The sequence below is a fragment of the Perca flavescens genome, chromosome 22, assembly GCF_004354835.1.
Source record: "Perca flavescens isolate YP-PL-M2 chromosome 22, PFLA_1.0, whole genome shotgun sequence".
Lineage (NCBI taxonomy): Eukaryota > Metazoa > Chordata > Actinopteri > Perciformes > Percidae > Perca > Perca flavescens.
Genome location: NC_041352.1, coordinates 15,207,637 through 15,225,609, shown reverse-complemented (window position 1 = coordinate 15,225,609; position 17,973 = coordinate 15,207,637). Strand labels below are relative to the sequence as shown.

At 42.1% G+C, this 17,973-nt stretch overlaps 2 protein-coding genes across 3 annotated transcripts; one reads left to right on the top strand and one right to left on the bottom strand.

The window, feature by feature from the left end:
* Positions 1-733: 733 nt before the first annotated feature.
* Positions 734-8,696, bottom strand: rnf6 (ring finger protein (C3H2C3 type) 6). Its single transcript, XM_028569027.1, has 4 exons — positions 8,541-8,696; positions 7,291-7,446; positions 6,908-7,072; positions 734-4,408 (listed from the first exon to the last, which is right to left on the bottom strand). The coding sequence occupies exons 1-4, from the start codon at positions 8,677-8,679 to the stop codon at positions 2,559-2,561; spliced, it is 2,310 nt and encodes a 769-aa protein (XP_028424828.1). The 5' UTR covers positions 8,680-8,696; the 3' UTR covers positions 734-2,558.
* A 455-nt stretch (positions 8,697-9,151) lies between these two features.
* On the top strand, positions 9,152-17,546 carry cdk8 (cyclin dependent kinase 8). Of its 2 annotated transcripts, none has more exons than XM_028569028.1 (13): positions 9,152-9,682; positions 11,159-11,234; positions 11,712-11,822; positions 12,393-12,533; positions 13,837-13,894; positions 13,985-14,116; positions 14,232-14,375; positions 15,135-15,204; positions 15,414-15,486; positions 15,672-15,769; positions 15,992-16,079; positions 16,195-16,353; positions 16,524-17,546. In XM_028569028.1, the coding sequence occupies exons 1-13, from the start codon at positions 9,555-9,557 to the stop codon at positions 16,647-16,649; spliced, it is 1,404 nt and encodes a 467-aa protein (XP_028424829.1). In that variant the 5' UTR covers positions 9,152-9,554; the 3' UTR covers positions 16,650-17,546. The 2 variants fall into 2 exon arrangements, with proteins under 2 accessions (XP_028424829.1, XP_028424830.1); XM_028569029.1 differs by having other exon boundaries at positions 9,154-9,682; positions 15,992-16,070.
* The last annotated feature ends 427 nt before the right edge of the window (positions 17,547-17,973 follow it).

Here is a 17,973-nt window from a genome sequence, read left to right as displayed (position 1 = left end):
ACTATTGTAAATTAAATATATTTTGGGTTTCGACAATTCGTAGAACAAAACAATAGGTCAACTTAATTGGGTTTAGAAAATTGTAAAGATCATTTCTCAATATTCTCTGATTTTATAAACCAAATAATTAATTGAACAGTCAATTTCTACCATGCATTTCAAGTGAGTCACAAGTGAGTTCAACCATAGACTGTAAATATTATTGTCATGAGAAAACAGTCTATGAGAATGAGAATTCAAATGCCTATAAGAAATCAGCTGTAAACCTTTATTTTGAAGGACTACTGCCATACTTCCTCTCCTGTCCTGTGTGGCCTGTTCAGTTGGTTCATTTGAGCTACGGGGACGAAATTAATATTTATTTATTTTTTATAAGCTACACTAAAAAGTTGAAATGAGAAAGAAAAGAAAATGGAAGAAATGAGAGGATTGCATGTTAAATACTTGTAGGCGACCCACCAAGGCTTACAGAAATGGTTTAACCCTACTGCTCAGCAGCCAATGGGAACTTAGGACACTCACCCATTCAAACTGGAGAAGTAGCTAAATGGCTCAAAAATCACGTGAAACAACGCGTTGTTTACGTGTTGTTAACGTGAGAAATCACGTGTATTTGAATTGTTTGGCTTGTTTTGACATCTGTCGCTCAAAACCATAGACTCACAACTTCACGCGCACAGCGCTCTTATCAAATCAATGACGCGTGCGCACACACAACAGTATATCCACCATATTTCCAGGCATAACAAAGCTGCATTTTATTCCATTGTTAAGGAGCAGAGAAGAAAACCCATGTCTTAATTGTATTACATAGTAACATATTTATCTTAACTGTTTACTCTCATCACATTGTAACATAATACATATTCATATTTCAAAAGTTGATTTCCATCTTATTAAATAGGAACAGAATAAATATTCACTTCTGACCTCAATGGCCACAACCCTCTCCAACTCTCCAAGGTGGACATAAGATGAACAGAAGCCTTCTGAGAACCAGGTTTACTGGGACACTTGCCCTTTCCTTCAGCACCCGCACAAACTCACATGCACACACAATTAAACCATACAAACTAACCCCACTCTCACATACTATACTGCATAATTCCCGCAGTTTTATTAGTGACACGTTAACTGCAAAGATGTAGTAATTCCTGTTTACTTTTGTTGATGTACAAAGTGACCGTGGTGGAAACGCACTGCCTAGGTGGTTCAGCTAAATAATTCACCTATGCTACACTAGAAATGCCAATATCTGTGAATGTAATGTAAAGACAAACCATAAAGAGTGTACAGGATTATCATACTAACACTGCCTCATTCAGGTGTTGCACTGGCAATGAAATAGACTGCAACCATTGCACTGTGACAGGAAACGTAGTTTTGGAGCCAGAGCGGCAGCAAATGCTCCAAACATCAACAATTTCCCTGCACCTATCTCACGAAGAAGGCTTTTGGAGTTAGCTGGACAACTGCAAACACTCTTGAAAATCTATTTTTTCCTTCTTTAATTCCATGCTCCAGGTTTTTGCTCTCCTGAATGCATCTTCATGACACAGGACCCAGGGTGTCTGTCAGGCATGGAACAGCAACAGGAACCAAGAGGAAACATTAATTTTAGGGTAAACAAGACTTTGTTTTTAAGTGGAGATGATAATCAGGCATGACAATGTAAACATCAATGAACAGCAAAACAAACAATACTGTATTTTCTCTCTGTATTGCACAACTCATACTAAATTACATCTCTGAATTCCTGATTATCACATGCCTTCTGCATTTTATTTGAATTGTGCTGCTCATTTGGGTAATGTTAAAGATTTCAAAGTGGTGGATTTTAGTGGGTGACTTTTATGGATGAATTCTGTATTGCAATTATATGGAACAAGTGTATGGAAAGGGCTTAAACAAATACTACTAGACATACAGAATTTCAAAATTAAATACATAGCTCACACACATCCCAATAAATCATACATTTCTTAACCAACTGTAAAGGGACACTTTTAAAATGAATGTTGAAACTTTAAAATGGTGAATGTTAAAATTGCTTCCATTTTAAACAGATGGCATGTGAGGAGCGGCTTGCTTCAAAACCCTTAAATATAAGCATTGGTGAGTTATTTACAGCTTATACTGAATAAATCAAGTCTAGAAGTGATTTGTGTAGTCCAGTTGTGACAAAGAGACGTCACATGTATCAGACGTTAAAGAGTGAGACTAGTCAGCAGCAGCTACAGGAGCTCCTTAAGCATTAATGCCATCCATTGTCATGGGCCTCTTAAGCTTAGTGACAGAGACCAGTGAAACAGGTCATAGGAAGAAGGAAATAAAACAAGGTTGCTGAACACAAAGAGTCTAAAAAAATAAAGTTTTGTTATTTCTCTGCATTTATAGTTTCCTTTTCCGCACTTTTGGTTCAACCTTCATCAACTTCAACGCAATGGATATTTTCAAAGAAATTAAACCATGAAAGCGCTATGTACATGCAAAGCCCACTTGGGTCTGCTCAGTTCAGCCAGCCAGGAACTTGATAGTTGTGTTTGTGAGCCAATAGGTCAGTCATGATGCACTGCGAGTATGGGCTGCCTGCAGATGGGGCAGGTGTTGTTTTCAGATAGCCAGCGGTCAATGCAGTGGATGTGAAACTCGTGGGAGCAGGGCAGGCGGCGCAACTTGTTGCCCTGGGCATACTCATTGATGCAAACACTGCACGCACGACCCATCTCCCCCTCCAGGTTTGCCTGACCATAGGTACGCGTGGATAGATTGTCAATCTGCTCTTTGGTCAGGCCCCTCGGGTGTTCGTCATCCTCCTCGTCGTTGAGCAAGAAGAAGTGTGCCAGCCGCAGGATGGGTAGAGTACCATTTTCTACCAGGTTGTTGGTGTCTCTGCTGCTCGCTCGTCCCTCTGTGGTGCTTAGTACCCCTCCTCCGAGCCTGGCCTGCCCACCCTGGTCTTCCTCACTACCCACCAGCCCCACCCTCTCCTGATCTACCCCACCTGTACCAACATGGCCAGCTTCGCTCTCATTTGTATGTAGACGACCGGGTGGGCTGGTGCTACTATTTGAAACACTGGCATCTGTGTGGATAGGTGCAACAGTTTCAGAATCAGCCTCCGTCTCCATTAGGGAACTCAGCTCCCCAAATCCGGTCATGATCTGGCGCAAGATGGAACGCAGAGCGGTGGAGTTGGGCTCCCCCAGGCCTGTCTCACTGATGCGTCTAAGTGGAATACGGATAGTGCTCACATAGGTGCGGATCCCAGCTCGCTCAGAGCGGGAAATGGTGCGTCTAAATCCACCACTGTCACTTTCAAATGTGACGGTATTCTCAGCAACCCGGGCACGAGAACGCGTTCTGTTGGCGATGCTGTCCCGATCGCGGTTTTCACCAGGTCGGATCCTTCTCACCTGCAGGTCCAACATGATGGTTGGGTGCCGTCGCACCGCAGAGCTTCCTGCTCCTACTACATGCGATTCACTTTCGCGTTCTACGGTCTCTACAGCTGGCTCTGTTAAAGCTGCAGGTTCTGAAACTGCCTCCCCGGTCTCCATGGAAACAGAGCTTGTGCCATTGCCTGGCTCAGCAGTGTGGATGATAGAGCCACTGACACCACTGCTTGGTGGTGGAGTGGTACTGGCAACAGGTATTCTGTGCAAGGGGGAACGGCTGCGCCTTGACAAGCGGGATGAAACCCCGCCCCTTGCTGCAGCCCTGCGTGCACGACCACGGGATCGAGTCCTACTGCCACGTGATTCGTGTCCAGCTATTGGGACATGAGACCCAGACTGTGGTGACACACGGGGACAGTCTATAGAAGCAGACATATCACTGCCCTGCTCTACTTCTACATTCAGGGGTGGATGTTGGGAAGGGGTAGTTTGATCAAGAGGAGGGTTAGGAACAGTTGGAGGTGGTGCTAAAGAGTGCAAAGTGGCATTTCTCCTCTGAGCATCAGCTGGGGCGGCCACTGGTGCAGAAAGTGCAGGGGGGCTCATAGAAAGAGTGGTAGTGCTGCTGCGTGTGCGCCTTGTCTGCATCCTCCTACTGAGGGCTGGGCGGGGGGTGGGGTACGGGACTGGCCTTGGTGTGGCTGAAGGGCGAGGGTTGGAGAAAGAGGAAGCAGTACGCAAAGAAGGTGAAATTGTGTTTGGGGCAGTCACTGGAAGCTCTGCAGTGTCTGCAGTGTCATTATGCTCTCCCGGCTCTGGCTGATCATGGTTAATGTTGATCTCCAGGCTAAAGCGGAATTCTCCACTGTTCGGGTTGGTCCGACTGACCGCACGCCATGTTTGGTTGCCACTCTGCCCACTGCGGGTAGCATTACCAGTGCGTCTGAAAGTGTTAAGCCACTCCAGTAATGAGTCACCATTAGAAGTTTCTGCTCCGGGCTCTGGGCCCCCTGTAAAAAACAAACATGGGTAAGTCTGTAGAAGGAAACCCTAATGAAAGATTGCAATTTCCTGGTGTCCACTTACAATACTGACAGTCTGTTTCATACCTTACTCAAAGCCTGCACTTCCAGGCTATTTGCTGACAGGCTAAACCAGAATCACAGTTGAACAAACAAAGTTGGGTTGCAACTAGGGCCGCAGCTATCGATTATTTTAGTAGTCGAGCATTCTACCGATTATTCCACCGATTAATTGAGAAATCTGATAAGACATACTTTTGCTTTAATAAAAAAACAATAGTAAATAGTGGTTAGTTCGGCTGAACATACAATAGGCGGTGCCCTACCCTGCTTAAAGGATATTTACACAGGCGCCGCAAGAAAAAGTCTAGAAGAATAATTTAAGATCCAAACCACCCAGGTAACAGCCATTTCTCTCTGTTGAGGTTGGGAATAAGGTACCGGATACACCAGGCCAGGAGGAGCTTCTACCCTCAGGGCACCAGGATCCTAAACGAGGACACTGCCTAGAGTGGGATTTATGCATGCGCGTTTGCCGTGAAATTATTTAAGTGTGTGGTATGTAAGGGATAATGTAGAGCGAAGCGGTTGTTATAGCGAATACAACCCCGACAGGGTGATCAGGACTGAAGGGGTTGTATTCGCTATAACAACCGCTTATTACATGGCTACTTACCAAATAAATCAATAATTTGACTAATAACTTGACAAAATATTGATTTAAATGGGAGTTTATTGATTTAAATACAATTGTATTGCTTCCACTAGAGAAAATAGTCCGTTCCGTCTCAACGGTTGGAATCCTGCGTCCATAGCAACGTAAAAACTCTGTAATGCAATCCTTCGTCTATTAGCTACTCAACACGGGCTGTGGTAGTAGCTGTATATTTTACGGGGTGCTGCCGTGGTGGACAAATGACCCAACTGCTGTTTTGATCACTGCAGGAATTGACACAACATTAGCTGAAGCGTTGTAGTGAGCTAGCGGGCTAACGGCTGCTCTAATTTACATTAAACTGAACATTTCTGTTGACGGTGAAGTGAGACACGGTGAATGGCTTCTTTGGGAATATTTATGTGGACGTTTATGTCCTCAATCATCTCGTTTCCTTTTTGCAGAGCCACTGCATGTTGACACACCTGTAAGTTAACGTTAAACAAGTTGCAATGTAAGCTAACTAATTAGCGTTGTTGTCCCTACGGCGGTTACTGCGTAGCTAGCGATCATAGACGGTATAGAAAGATACTAGCGATAGACGCTCATCAGATCTGCTGTCACTGCTTGAATTGGAGGACAGAAGTTGCTCCACGTTTCCCCACTTTTTGCCACAGCTAATAGGCTAAATTATCCGGACTTCTTTCAGCAGATTGATTGATAGCTGTCCTCCAGAGTGAACAGAACTGCGTCCATGGCAACGCTCTGCTTTTGCATGGCAACGGTGTGTTATCCTTAGCAGCGGTCTGTTATCAAGAAATAACAGACTGCATTCTACATTAGAATTCAAGCAAGCCATGTAATAAAGTTACATAAGAAATTAATTGCTCCAAATATAGGCAGTTTAAAACATAGCAACCGTATTGTCAATTTCGGCAACCAAAAGCTGATGCCTGGTTGCCAAGTCGGCAAACACTTTAAAAAGTTAGCGTTGAGCCCTGCAGTGGGTTGTATATATTTAGTCAATGGATTATACAAAGCCTTCTTTGCCATAATGATTTTTAGTAATCAAATAACTTGAGGAATCGTTTCAGCCCTAGTTGCAAGCTTGTTTAAAGGTAGCATCAATATTTGTCCTAAATAATGTATGAAAAATGTTTCAGGAGCAATCAGTTTAATTCCTTTATAGTCATGTTAATGATTAACTGTTTTACTGTTAACCGACAATACCATTTTTGACCAATTAACACTATCAATTAAACAGTTAAAAACAATATTATAAAAAAAAAAAATGAAAAAGTTATCTCACGATTTTGCATGATGTACAATCCATACATGAAACTATATCGATGAGGACTGGCAGGTTAAACTGGCCGTCCTACACATATGAAAGAGTAAGCCAGGCAGATATACAGGGGACAACTCATTTTACAACCTTGCAGGTTGATGCGGTAGATAAAGGCTCAGACATACACGCTGCGGACCACTGTGTACTTGTGTCGGTTGTGCACGCTGTTTCGGGAAAGTGGCTGCATGCGACAATGCACCGAAGATCGTGGCTGCACGACCGGTACAAGTCCGCAGAACGCGGTAAGTACGTCCAAGCCTCCCGGATGGGTGAACTGGGACTCCGTTGCCTGCTTATCGGTTAATGATCGGTTAACGAGGGTCGGCTAAAAAACTCTTAATTAGCATCCCTATTTCTTTATAATGATCCAGTTTCAAAGAATTTTGGTTTTTGTCATGTTATTGTTTTTTTACTTCTTTTTTAATCAAGACTAGTGAAAGCCTAATTTGGAAAGATCAGATAGAGACAAGTCCCTCCTCCCTACCTGCTCCTCGTCTCCCTCCAGCTGCTCTCTCCTCTCCCTCACCACTACTGCCCTGCTGTTCTCCAGAATCAGTAGTCTGCGAGCGCTGGTCAGTACGGGGCTGAGATGACATGCGCTCTTTTGCTCCATCAAGCCGCTGCCGAAGTTCCTCAGCAGTCACCTCCCCTGTGAAACATATGAACATGCAGGATGTGATGTGCCGTCAGCAGCAATAGATCACAAAGAATTAGCCCTGTTTCTATAGTGAGAGCAGATTATTGCTACCATACATTGTGACACGTTGTATTCATTGTTAATTTCATCTGCTTGAATTACATGTTAAGTAAGGCTACATTGACAATCCCAATCAGTGTGTCAACATAACAAGATGTGTCCCTCCTCACCAGGGGTGCCAAGCAGGTTGCTGTCTCTCATTAGGCGGTACTCCTCTTCACTCAATTCATTAATGAAGTGATAGTATGCCTCCTCCCGACGAAGACGCTCTGCCTGCCTCCGCCGTTCGTCTCCCCCACCAGGAGGGTCCATCACCGTGAAAAGTGCTGGCAGACAGATGAGTGAGGGCGTCAGTCAGGGGTGGAATGTCATTCAAAGCTACCCACTATAGCTTTACATTTAACATTCATAAAATAAGGGCTGAAGTCACCCGTTAAGCCTCTGCAATTCCACTGTTCAAGTGGACATGCTTATATGGGATTACAATATGTTGATCAACTTACTAAGCAACTATTTGATTTTCTTTTGGAAAGATAAGGAGCATATGCTTTCCTCGGCTCTATATCTCTTACTGTGTTTTATTAGATACTAGAGCAAAAAACAAATGCAAATTAGATTTGTTTGATAACCTTAGCCTTACAATTAATAATCGCTAGCCAATGACGAGTTAAGACAATGCCATCCATTTTCTATCGAAAGACTCCACCACCAAGAGTGAGTATTCTTGCTAACGTTTAGTCCGAAGACTAGCACCGTAAATCAATGAAATTTAGCATGTGGATAAATGCTCAATTCATTCAATGTAAGGAACAGACAATCACGATCCTAATAACAACGTAGTCTTCATGTGAGCTAATGTTAGCCAAGTTACAACAGTAGCTACGGAAGGCCACGGAATAAAGCAACAAAACTGGCGTTGTCATCCTGGTTAGCCACCAATCACCGGCCTAGTGTTATTGACGGACACGCTAAGCGTCCAATCACTGCTCTACAAAGGAGGGCCACGATCAACTAAACGGAGGTCTTGTCCATGTAAATGCAGGGCAAAGAAGGAAAGACAAAGAATCTTGTCAGCTTTATGACAGAAATAGATAATCGAAATGTTAATGCCTGGGAATGATTAACTGCGTTTTCACCCAAACACACCAGTCAGCTGTGGACCTTTCAAGCATGCGGAGTGTCATTTTGAATGCGCAACGCTTTAGTTGCTAACCGAGCACTAGCAATTTAGCACATCTAACGTTAGCGAATAGCAGTCCGTCGACACTAGTGTTAGCTAGGTGAGCTGTGAGGCTGAATAACTCTTCAGATATAAATGTAACAAACTGTTTTATGAAGCACTTGATTTATACGGAAGTTAACACTTAAACCTAGCATAGTTTTACAAGAGATGACAATGACATTAAAATGAATTTACTACCTGACAAAGCAGCGATAATATGGACGGTTTGCTTTGCTCTCCCTTCTCTCACAAACCAAGATGGGACCAGTGGTGCTACATTATACCGTCCGTCAAAAACAACCTCCCTGGCTACATTGGTTCCTAGGTAACACAACATCTGCAACACAGCTCAATGTTTGTTGTCCAAAAGCGCAACAAATTTACTCTAATTATTAGTTCCCTTTTGTGAAACTATACTACGTTTCAAAGGCAAACAGTGCATCTTTTATTTACTGCCGTTTTATAAAGATATGATGCTGCTGGTACACTATGGAGTAGACCTGGCCACCTACAACATGCATTGTAAAACTTAAAATTTAAGTAAAATGTATAGTCATACAATCGTACACAGCACAACATAGTGAAATCAGTTATCTGCCTTTAACCCATTCTAAGCATTAGGAACAGTGGGCATCCACTGTATTTCTAGTATATCATACTAGAATGTAGGCTAATTATTATGTTATGCGTAGCAAAATGATTGTATTATAGCACTAATAGGGCAAAAATATATACTTTTTTTAAACATACGGCTGCATTGAATAAACGTATACGTCATCTATAATTATTATAGTGTGAATTTCCACGTGGTGTAGTCTGTCTATCCATTTTCCTTTAGCTCTTTCTCTGCTGCAGGGCTGTCTTCACGACGTTTTGCGACAGTGCCGTGCGCGAATACGGCGTCGTTACCGAGTGAAGTGCGTCTCTTTGGAGCAGATACCGGCTGAGAGAAACGCAGCAACAAGAGAAAGGAATATATTTCGGGCTCGTTTTTCATCTGGGTTATCTCCGGGCACCGCGCATCCCATCCGGTACAAACAATTTAACCCAAAAACTCGATGTGGAAGCTGGGCTGAAAGAAGAAAGGGCCACGCTGGGGACGGCAACTAGCCGAATTACTAAATCGAGCTCGTTGAAGTAGCCTAGTTGCCTCCCAAGCGACGCTTTAAAAAACGAAAGGAGGGGATATATAGAGCCCAAACAGTGGTGAAAATGGACTATGATTTTAAAGTGAAGCTGACCGGCGAAAGAGAGCGTGTCGAGGACCTGTTTGAGTACGAAGGATGCAAAGTGGGACGAGGCACCTACGGACATGTTTACAAGGCGAAGAGAAAAGATGGGTGAGTTGATGACCAGCAAGGCCTCTAGCCAGTGAACCCTTTGCCAGCCCCCCCTCCCTTTCCCAAATACATTTGAATTACTTCTCTCATTTATTTTCTCTTCAAAGCTGGTGTGCCACTGGTAGGCATATTTAAGGCATGTAGTTAGAGATGTATGTGGAGTAATACATGTAACATTTATTGCAATTACCTGCCCTGTCAGGATGTTGATCACGCTTTTTTTGTCGTGTATATCTCTAGGTTTACCATTGTGAATGTGGCTTTCCTTTCTGTGATGTTTTTGTTAAACATTTCTGAAGCATATATTTTGTCATTTGTTGTTGCTCAACAGTAAACATTTTTTTATTTAGTAAACTTAAGAGCCTTAGCAGGTGATGAGGTGAATGTAGGATACTCAGGTGCATGTGCAGGCATTTGGTAAGGGTGTCAGTGGTCTTTTTTCTTTTCTTTTTTTTTTTAAAAGGGAGGGGGTTGCTTTTATAATGATCAAGGAAAATATCTCTACACCTACCTGTATGAATTTTGCCATCTCCCAAAAGGCTTTGTGAGAATGATTAAAAATCGGTAATTTGTAGTGGAATCGAACATATTTTTTGTCCACTAAAGCAGTGTTTAATCGTGTATATGATAAAATATGTTCTCTAACATGCCTAGATTTTTGTCCATGTTGATTATATGCTCTTTTTTTGTCCTTATTACTCTTAATATCAGCCCACCTTCATTCCCTTTTGTGGCCTTTTTGCCTTTTAGTCAACAGTGGAGGGATGTCATGAAATCATAGATATATATGTCATGAAATAAGGGGAGGGGAAGATGGGGAATGTCACACAACTAAGGTCCCTGGCTGGACCCAAACTTTGTATACTCTGTGGTTCGTGGTCAGCACCTAAACCCTAAGAACACACCTTAATTTCTAAACCTTGTATGTGTTTACCTTCTCCCCACAGTTTCTAATATAATACATGAAACCCTTACATGTGTCTGGACCAGAGCTGGGGAGAGCTGAACGCAGCTTGAGCCACAAGGCCCATACTAGGCCCATTATCGTAGCCTGGACATACTGGCAGCCAGAACCATACAAAACAGCCCTAAAGTGTTTAAAGAGGTGGCTGTTTATTAGACTCTGTGAGATCATTTGTGCTGCAGCAGTTGGACAAGGCCTGAGGAAACACATAGCATGGGTTTATATGATGTTTTAGGCCAGGGGGAGGGAGAGGTTATAACCAAGTGAAAGCCAGTCCTAGTGCTCGGTTTGTCCCTCGCCAGCTTCCAGACAGGACCTGTTTCCTCTCCCCCTGTATTGTTTTGAGCCTCAGAGGAGAGCTTGATTACACAAATCTGGTGGTAATGCAACTCTGCCTCTTCTCAGAGTCCCTGTGCCAGCTGCCAAGTGCCCCCCTTTATGTTTCTGTGCAGACAGCTCTCAGGGGGCTCACAGTCTGGTCTGGTGTTGATGTTGTTCCTCTCCGTTTGTAGGAAGGATGATAAGGACTACGCCCTCAAGCAGATTGAAGGCACTGGCATCTCCATGTCAGCCTGCAGAGAGATTGCAGTAAGAACTGCCTGGCTTACTCTGTCCCTTGTTTGGTCTCTGTTCAACACCCTCATGCCATTCCTAGGTGGCTTATGTAATAACCGAATCATCTTCACAAAGTAGCTTTTGTAAAGTAACAACAGACATAAAACAAAAGAGCCAGAATGAATCACAGAACAATAAAATAAAGATCAATGTAATGCATACAAAGGGTAGATATAGCAGTATCATTAATATAAACTATGTCCTCAGTACCTCAAACATATGCTTCAAAAAATGTGTTAAGAGTTGCAAATAATTTTTTATTGTAATGCATTCAATTGTACAGGTGATATTGTGTTTCTTCTTGTTGGCATTATTTATTGAAATCAGTACATTCATTTCCACACTTTTAGCCGTTAATAGCAGCATTAACTAGAACAAAATGGCTATTTGTCATTCTTGATTTCTGCCATAAGAGTGTGTCGGTCCTCTGAGTGGGTTTGTGTATTGCAGCTGCTGCGGGAGCTGAAGCACCCCAACGTCATCTCACTGCAGAAAGTGTTCCTGTCACACGCAGACCGTAAAGTATGGCTGCTGTTTGACTACGCCGAGCATGATCTCTGGGTAAAATGCACGCATATACAACACACACTGGAGCTGCATGGCATGACTTATCAAACATACTGCAACATTGTCCACTGAATATGCCAATATGACATTTCTTTAATAGTTTTAGACCAACACACATTCACATACTGCAGATTCCCACCCATTTATGTGAGTTTATATATTTTAGTTTTTTTTTTTTTTTTTTTTTAAATGAGCAACACTACCACCGACATTCACCATAAGCCAGTTGTAAGGAAAAGAACTCCAAATTGTGCGTTGCTAAGTCTCATTAAAACACACATACACCATAAAGTATTAAACATTTGGTAGTCAAACCTCTACACTACACTTGGCAGGGTATCAGAACTGAGTTAAAATGCCATTTTCTGCCACAAAGCTGCACACTCACATTCCCCTCCCAAGGAAGTGGAAACACATGCCACAAACATCAGCCTTACTCATCTTGCCTGTAGCATAAACTTAACAGTTGGGACCATACAAATGTGGAAAAGCACACAAAATGATGGATTTTATGCATCACATACACATGCACACCACAATTACTATTATCTTGTCTTTCTGTAGCACATTATTAAGTTCCACAGAGCATCCAAGGCTAACAAGAAGCCACTTCAGCTGCCCAGAGGAATGGTCAAGTCTCTGCTCTACCAGATCCTGGATGGCATCCATTACCTCCACGCCAACTGGGTCCTCCACAGAGACCTTGTAAGAGGATTGAGGAGGGCAGAGAGGGAGAGGGGGAGAGAAAATATTTTGGCAAAAGGGAAAACAAGTCAGCAGTTGATGAGAGAGTAGAAGATTGTTATTGGGCAGAGAATCAGTCTGAGGCATGTGAAGCATGTTTTGAGTTATGGCTCTACCTGTTTTCACATTTTAAATGTTTTTTATTCGTAGATGAATGATTTAACAGGTTTAAGTCGACCAAGATTAGCATGCTTTTGTCATATACACATTTTTTACAATATTCTATATTATAGTTGTTTGGGTGAAAGGTTATTACACCAAAAAAAACAATCAAGTAGTTGTGTTCTGAAGGAAAGCTTTGTTTCTAGTGTTGCATTTTGTTCTGTAAAATAAGAATTTAAAAATATTTGTCTCAGGTTTTTAACAGATTTTACTTGTGTGATTGGAAAGGCATGCTATCTGCCATTTACATCCACAATGAGATGGAAATGGTAGACCTCCACTCCTGTGGGATGCAGTGTGTAGATCATGTCCACTAGAGGGCAGTAAAAAAAGAGAGAGTTTTGATTACACACCACATTCAGAACTGTAGATCACGGAGTGTCTGCAGGTCTTAAAAAGTTTGAAAAAGCATTGTATTCATTTACCTCAACATTAAAAAAAAAAAGCCTTCATTTTAATTTAAAAAAAGCATATTGATGTTAATTATAAAATGTTTTTGTATCCGACTGTTGGCATGAAATTACGCTTATAAACTAAAAATGGTAATGTTAGGACAATGGATTTTGCGCACAGCAGGCTCAGTCAGCGCTATCAGACCTGAAGCTAATATAGTCACTAATGCTTACTATAGAAGCTGGGAAGCTCATCGTCTCATTATAACAAGTGTTGATTTTAGTAAAAACTTAAATGGGTTAATCTATCCTCTCATTTAATGCCACTTATCCTGGTTGCATTAATTTCATGAACTAATTAAAAATATATATACTGTTTATTATTATTATTATTATTATTATTATTATTATTATTATATTGTTAGGAATTATTGTTATATACTGCTGGAAAGTACTGAAAATGTGATATAATTATAATTAATCGAGGCCTGATTGTGGTTTTCCATCATACTTTGGTATGATAGTAAAACAGGCATGAAATTGCATTCTATGTGGTCTTAAAAAGACTTCTGTTTAAAGTGGGGAACACGGTATAAATCATGAGCTCAACAACTGGGCCAGGGAAAGCTGATTTAATCTCCGTGATTTTTCCGTAAACGTTTGGATTGTTGAAGCATGTTAAAAATTGTGTCTCCATCTCTTTTCCTCAGAAACCAGCTAACATTTTAGTGATGGGGGAAGGGCCAGAGAGGGGTAGAGTAAAGATTGGTACGTATAATATCTCCTTTTTAAATGTTTAAACTTCACTTATTGTTTAAGTTTGCTACTACTTTACTGACTGTAATGTCTATTCTGCAGCGGACATGGGGTTTGCCCGTCTCTTCAATTCACCACTGAAGCCTTTAGCCGATCTCGACCCTGTCGTGGTCACCTTCTGGTACAGAGCACCTGAACTACTGCTGGGGGCTCGGCACTACACCAAAGCCATCGGTGAGAATTGTGCAACCCCATCTGTCTGTGCAACTTCCCACGTGTGCGCACGCGCAACCAGTTTTACTGACTTTAGTGACAGTTGAAGTTAGTGTGTGCTCTGCTTTTCTCTCAGACATCTGGGCGATTGGCTGCATCTTCGCGGAGCTGCTGACGTCTGAGCCCATATTCCACTGTCGCCAGGAGGACATCAAGACTAGTAACCCTTACCACCACGACCAACTGGACCGCATCTTTAACGTCATGGGCTTCCCTGCTGGTGAGAGTATAGTGCTGCCAGACTTTGGGCAGGAAATACTGTAAATAATTGCTTCAAAAGGGGATGTATTGCTTGTGACATTAAGTGAAATAAGTATTTCTGATTTTTCAAACCATGTACACACATAAAATGTCATTCAGCTGCTATTACACCAAAGTGTCAACAGCTGCTGTCTTGCCTTTTATAATGGAAAAATGCTGTGGAAGGATAAGCATTTTCCGTTCCTAGCGGAGGCAGATTATTTGCTTGGTCTTTTTTCAAGCTCCCTTTTTATTCTTTAGGCTGTGCTGTGGTCTGTTGGCTCTGAACACCAATTCACTGACACGATAGATGAAGCCCATTCACAAACACAAACTTTTACTTGCAGCGCTACATTTGGGCCTATTTCTTCCAGTTCACTTAAGCTGCTTCTGATCCTTTTTTCTTTCCTTCTATCATCTCTGCTGCTCTAGTTCTGTAATTCACCAGTCTGTCTGATGGATTTTGTTTTGATTCTGCAGGACAATCAAGCTGAACAAATTTTGCTTCGGGGCAAATTTAACGTCCTTTTCAAAAAAAAAAAAAAAAAACAATCTTAACCTGTAAGTCACAACCAAAGCTCAATATGCCCTTGATGTAACATGCAGTTGTTGTGGGGGAATCATGAGCATTTGTACTAAAAAAAAACAATTATAATCCAGACTCTTCAACCTAAATAATCTGTTCTTCAAGGGAGGGAGGATGTGACATGGTATAATCCTGTTTTCCCTCATTTGACAGATAAAGACTGGGAGGACATCAAAAAGATGCCCGAACACTCCACGCTGATGAAAGACTTTAGAAGGAACACGTGAGTCTGCAGAGTACCACTGTCCTAGTTTTCTAAAAGATCAGAAACAAAGTTAGAGCAAAGCCGAGTGCTATGTCTGCTGGCAAAAAGACATTTTTGAGCATTGTACACAATTCTTACTTAACCATGTAATAACACTGCATGTTATTATACCTAGTAGTTGCACGGAAGGCATGATATTAATATAATTCGCTCCCTCTCTATCACAGATACACAAACTGCAGCCTTATAAAGTACATGGAAAAACATAAAGTCAAGCCAGACAGCAAAGCATTCCACTTGGTGAGTTAAAATGCTTCGGTAATAGGGCAGTTGCATGGAATTTCCATAACTTATAGACATTATGGTACAATTATAATAGAAGCTTTAGTTTGGATGTCCATGACAAATGAAGCATGCTTTGTCATTATGCCACGTCTATTAATGGATTCTTGTTTGAGGCTGACATTGTGTGCAATTCATTAAAGCTGCAGAAGCTGTTGACCATGGACCCCATCCGTAGAATTACGTCTGAACAGGCCATGCAGGACCCCTACTTTTTGGAGGAGCCCCTGCCCACCTCTGAGTGAGTCACAGCACACGTGTACACACACACACACACACACACACACACACACCCATACTCACAGTCTGTATCCAGTTTATTTATCTTGTGTAATAGTCCTTGGCTTGAGTCACATGACCCTAGGGTCGCTACCACGTTGAACAGGTCCCCTAGCTAATTAGCATTGAGTTATGGGAATAAATGTTTGAAGTTGACAAGCCTTTTTCCATTTTTTTTCTCCAGTGTGTTTGCAGGCTGCCAGATCCCCTACCCCAAGAGGGAATTCCTGACAGAGGAGGAGCCGGAGGACAAGGCAGACAAAGTAAGAAATGTGCGACATACTGTCATACTGCAGACGTACAGCATGCCTATTTCAAGAATATATACAAAAAAGGTAAATATAATACAACGTACACGTCTTTTTTTTCTTCTTTTTTTACTATTAGAAAAACCAGCAGCAGCAACAGGGAAACAACCACACGAATGGGGCGGGGCACACTGGCAACCCTGACAACAGCCATGCCCAGGGCCCGCCTCTGAAGAAAGTGCGGGTTGTCCCACCCACCACTACCTCAGGTGGCCTCATCATGACCTCAGACTACCAGGTAGGTCTCTTCACTCTTTTTTTGGAAGAAAATATAGCTCTTTCATATAAGCTTGGCATGTCTGCCTAATAAACCTGGAAACCAAGAGGGCACTAAAGTTTTGAGGCCGAAACAAAGAGTGTAGTTGAAAGGATTTAATGAATATCTTCTTATTTGTTTCCTCCCTGCAGCGCTCCAATCCACATGCTGCCTATCAGAACCCTGGACCAAGCACATCACTGCCCCAAAGCAGCATGGGATACTCCTCTACCTCCCAACAGCCGCCTCAGTACTCCCACCAAACCCACCGCTACTGAGACCACCCTTTCCACACACACATACGTACATACACTTATACACACATATATAAACGCATACACAGCCCGCACCATGACTACCCACCTGAACAAATGTACTGAGGGATGTGGGATGTCCAAGGCAACAAAACAACCCTGCTCTACCCCACAGAGGGCACTTTCTCTGCAGCAGTCTGTTAGGTCAGAATTACAGCAATCTACACTTCTTCAAGATGACACACCCATAACCCCAGTATTAAACACACCGCTAGAGAGCAAAACCTGATGGGTGAAACTCAAGGTGGGAGAATGAGAAGAATGGATACTATGGTGAAATCCAACCTGTTTCTGTTACTCAGACGTAATCAAACCAGCCGTGAGAAGATGGCTTGGTTTGGGGGGTGACACGTGTTAATCTGCTGTTATCTCCTCCCCTTTTTTTTCTCCACCTGTCTCCAAACTCTACCCCAGCCAGTTACCCTCTTCTTGTTGAAGCTTGGATGAGACTGAAAGCTATGTGACTGCCAGCAGTGACAGTTTTCCCTGTCCAACTGTCCTCCTGTCTGTCTGTCTGTCTGTCTGTTTATTTTGTGTGTGCGCCCCTGTGATGCCTCAGCTGAGGACTGAGCTGCTGTGAAGCATGCTGGGCAGATGTGGAGCCCCCACAGCTGTGGCGATGAGGGTTTTTGTTCAGAAAGGACAAAAAAAAGATTTTGGTAGTTTATAATTTAATCAGTTTTCATGGTTTTGTTTTCATGGCAAGTGTGGGAAAGCAGCTGCTGTATGCTGTGGGCAAGCCTTAGAACATGATGACAAACCAACCAATCGCATGGAGGATGGCAGATGGAACATGCATTGTACTGTATTGAAATATTTTACATGAAGCAAGTATCCTGACAATAAAAGTAAAAACTTTGATATTGTTAATTGTGTGTATGTGCAAGCAGCTGATGAGTGATGCCAACGTATACAAGTACTTCCCTTTTGCACATCTTTTACCATCAATCTTTGCACTTTTCACAACACACGCTTAATACGTTTTCCAAAATTTTTAGACCCCTTATTGTCCTTTACTTATAGTGGCCTGTCGATATATTGTTTGTTATTTTAAGATAATTTTTTATCATTGATTGATCTTACAATTATTTTCTTGATGAATCGATCGTCAATTTTTCTCTAGAACATCAAAAAAGTGGTTAAAGGCCAGTACAATTTGATTTCTAAACAGTCCAAAATCTACAAATATTGAAATAACAATTAAATAAAAGCAGCAAATCAGAGGATCTCTAAGAGAATATTTATATATTATCAGAATTGTTGCAGATTAATTTTCTGTTGATGGACT

Excerpts from the sequence above, each read along its gene's own strand:
- rnf6 (XM_028569027.1), bottom strand. The coding sequence starts at position 8,679 with ATGTTGTGTTACCTAGGAACCAATGTAGCCAGGGAGGTTGTTTTTGAC. Across the intron at positions 7,073-7,290 it reads CAACCTGCTTGGCACCCCTG|GGGAGGTGACTGCTGAGGAA; the intron begins GTGAGGAGGGAC and ends TATGTTTCACAG. Across the intron at positions 4,409-6,907 it reads TGGAGGGAGACGAGGAGCAG|GGGGCCCAGAGCCCGGAGCA; the intron begins GTAGGGAGGAGG and ends TGTTTTTTACAG.
- cdk8 (XM_028569028.1), top strand. The coding sequence starts at position 9,555 with ATGGACTATGATTTTAAAGTGAAGCTGACCGGCGAAAGAGAGCGTGTC. Across the intron at positions 15,205-15,413 it reads AAAGACTTTAGAAGGAACAC|ATACACAAACTGCAGCCTTA; the intron begins GTGAGTCTGCAG and ends TCTCTATCACAG. Across the intron at positions 15,487-15,671 it reads ACAGCAAAGCATTCCACTTG|CTGCAGAAGCTGTTGACCAT; the intron begins GTGAGTTAAAAT and ends AATTCATTAAAG.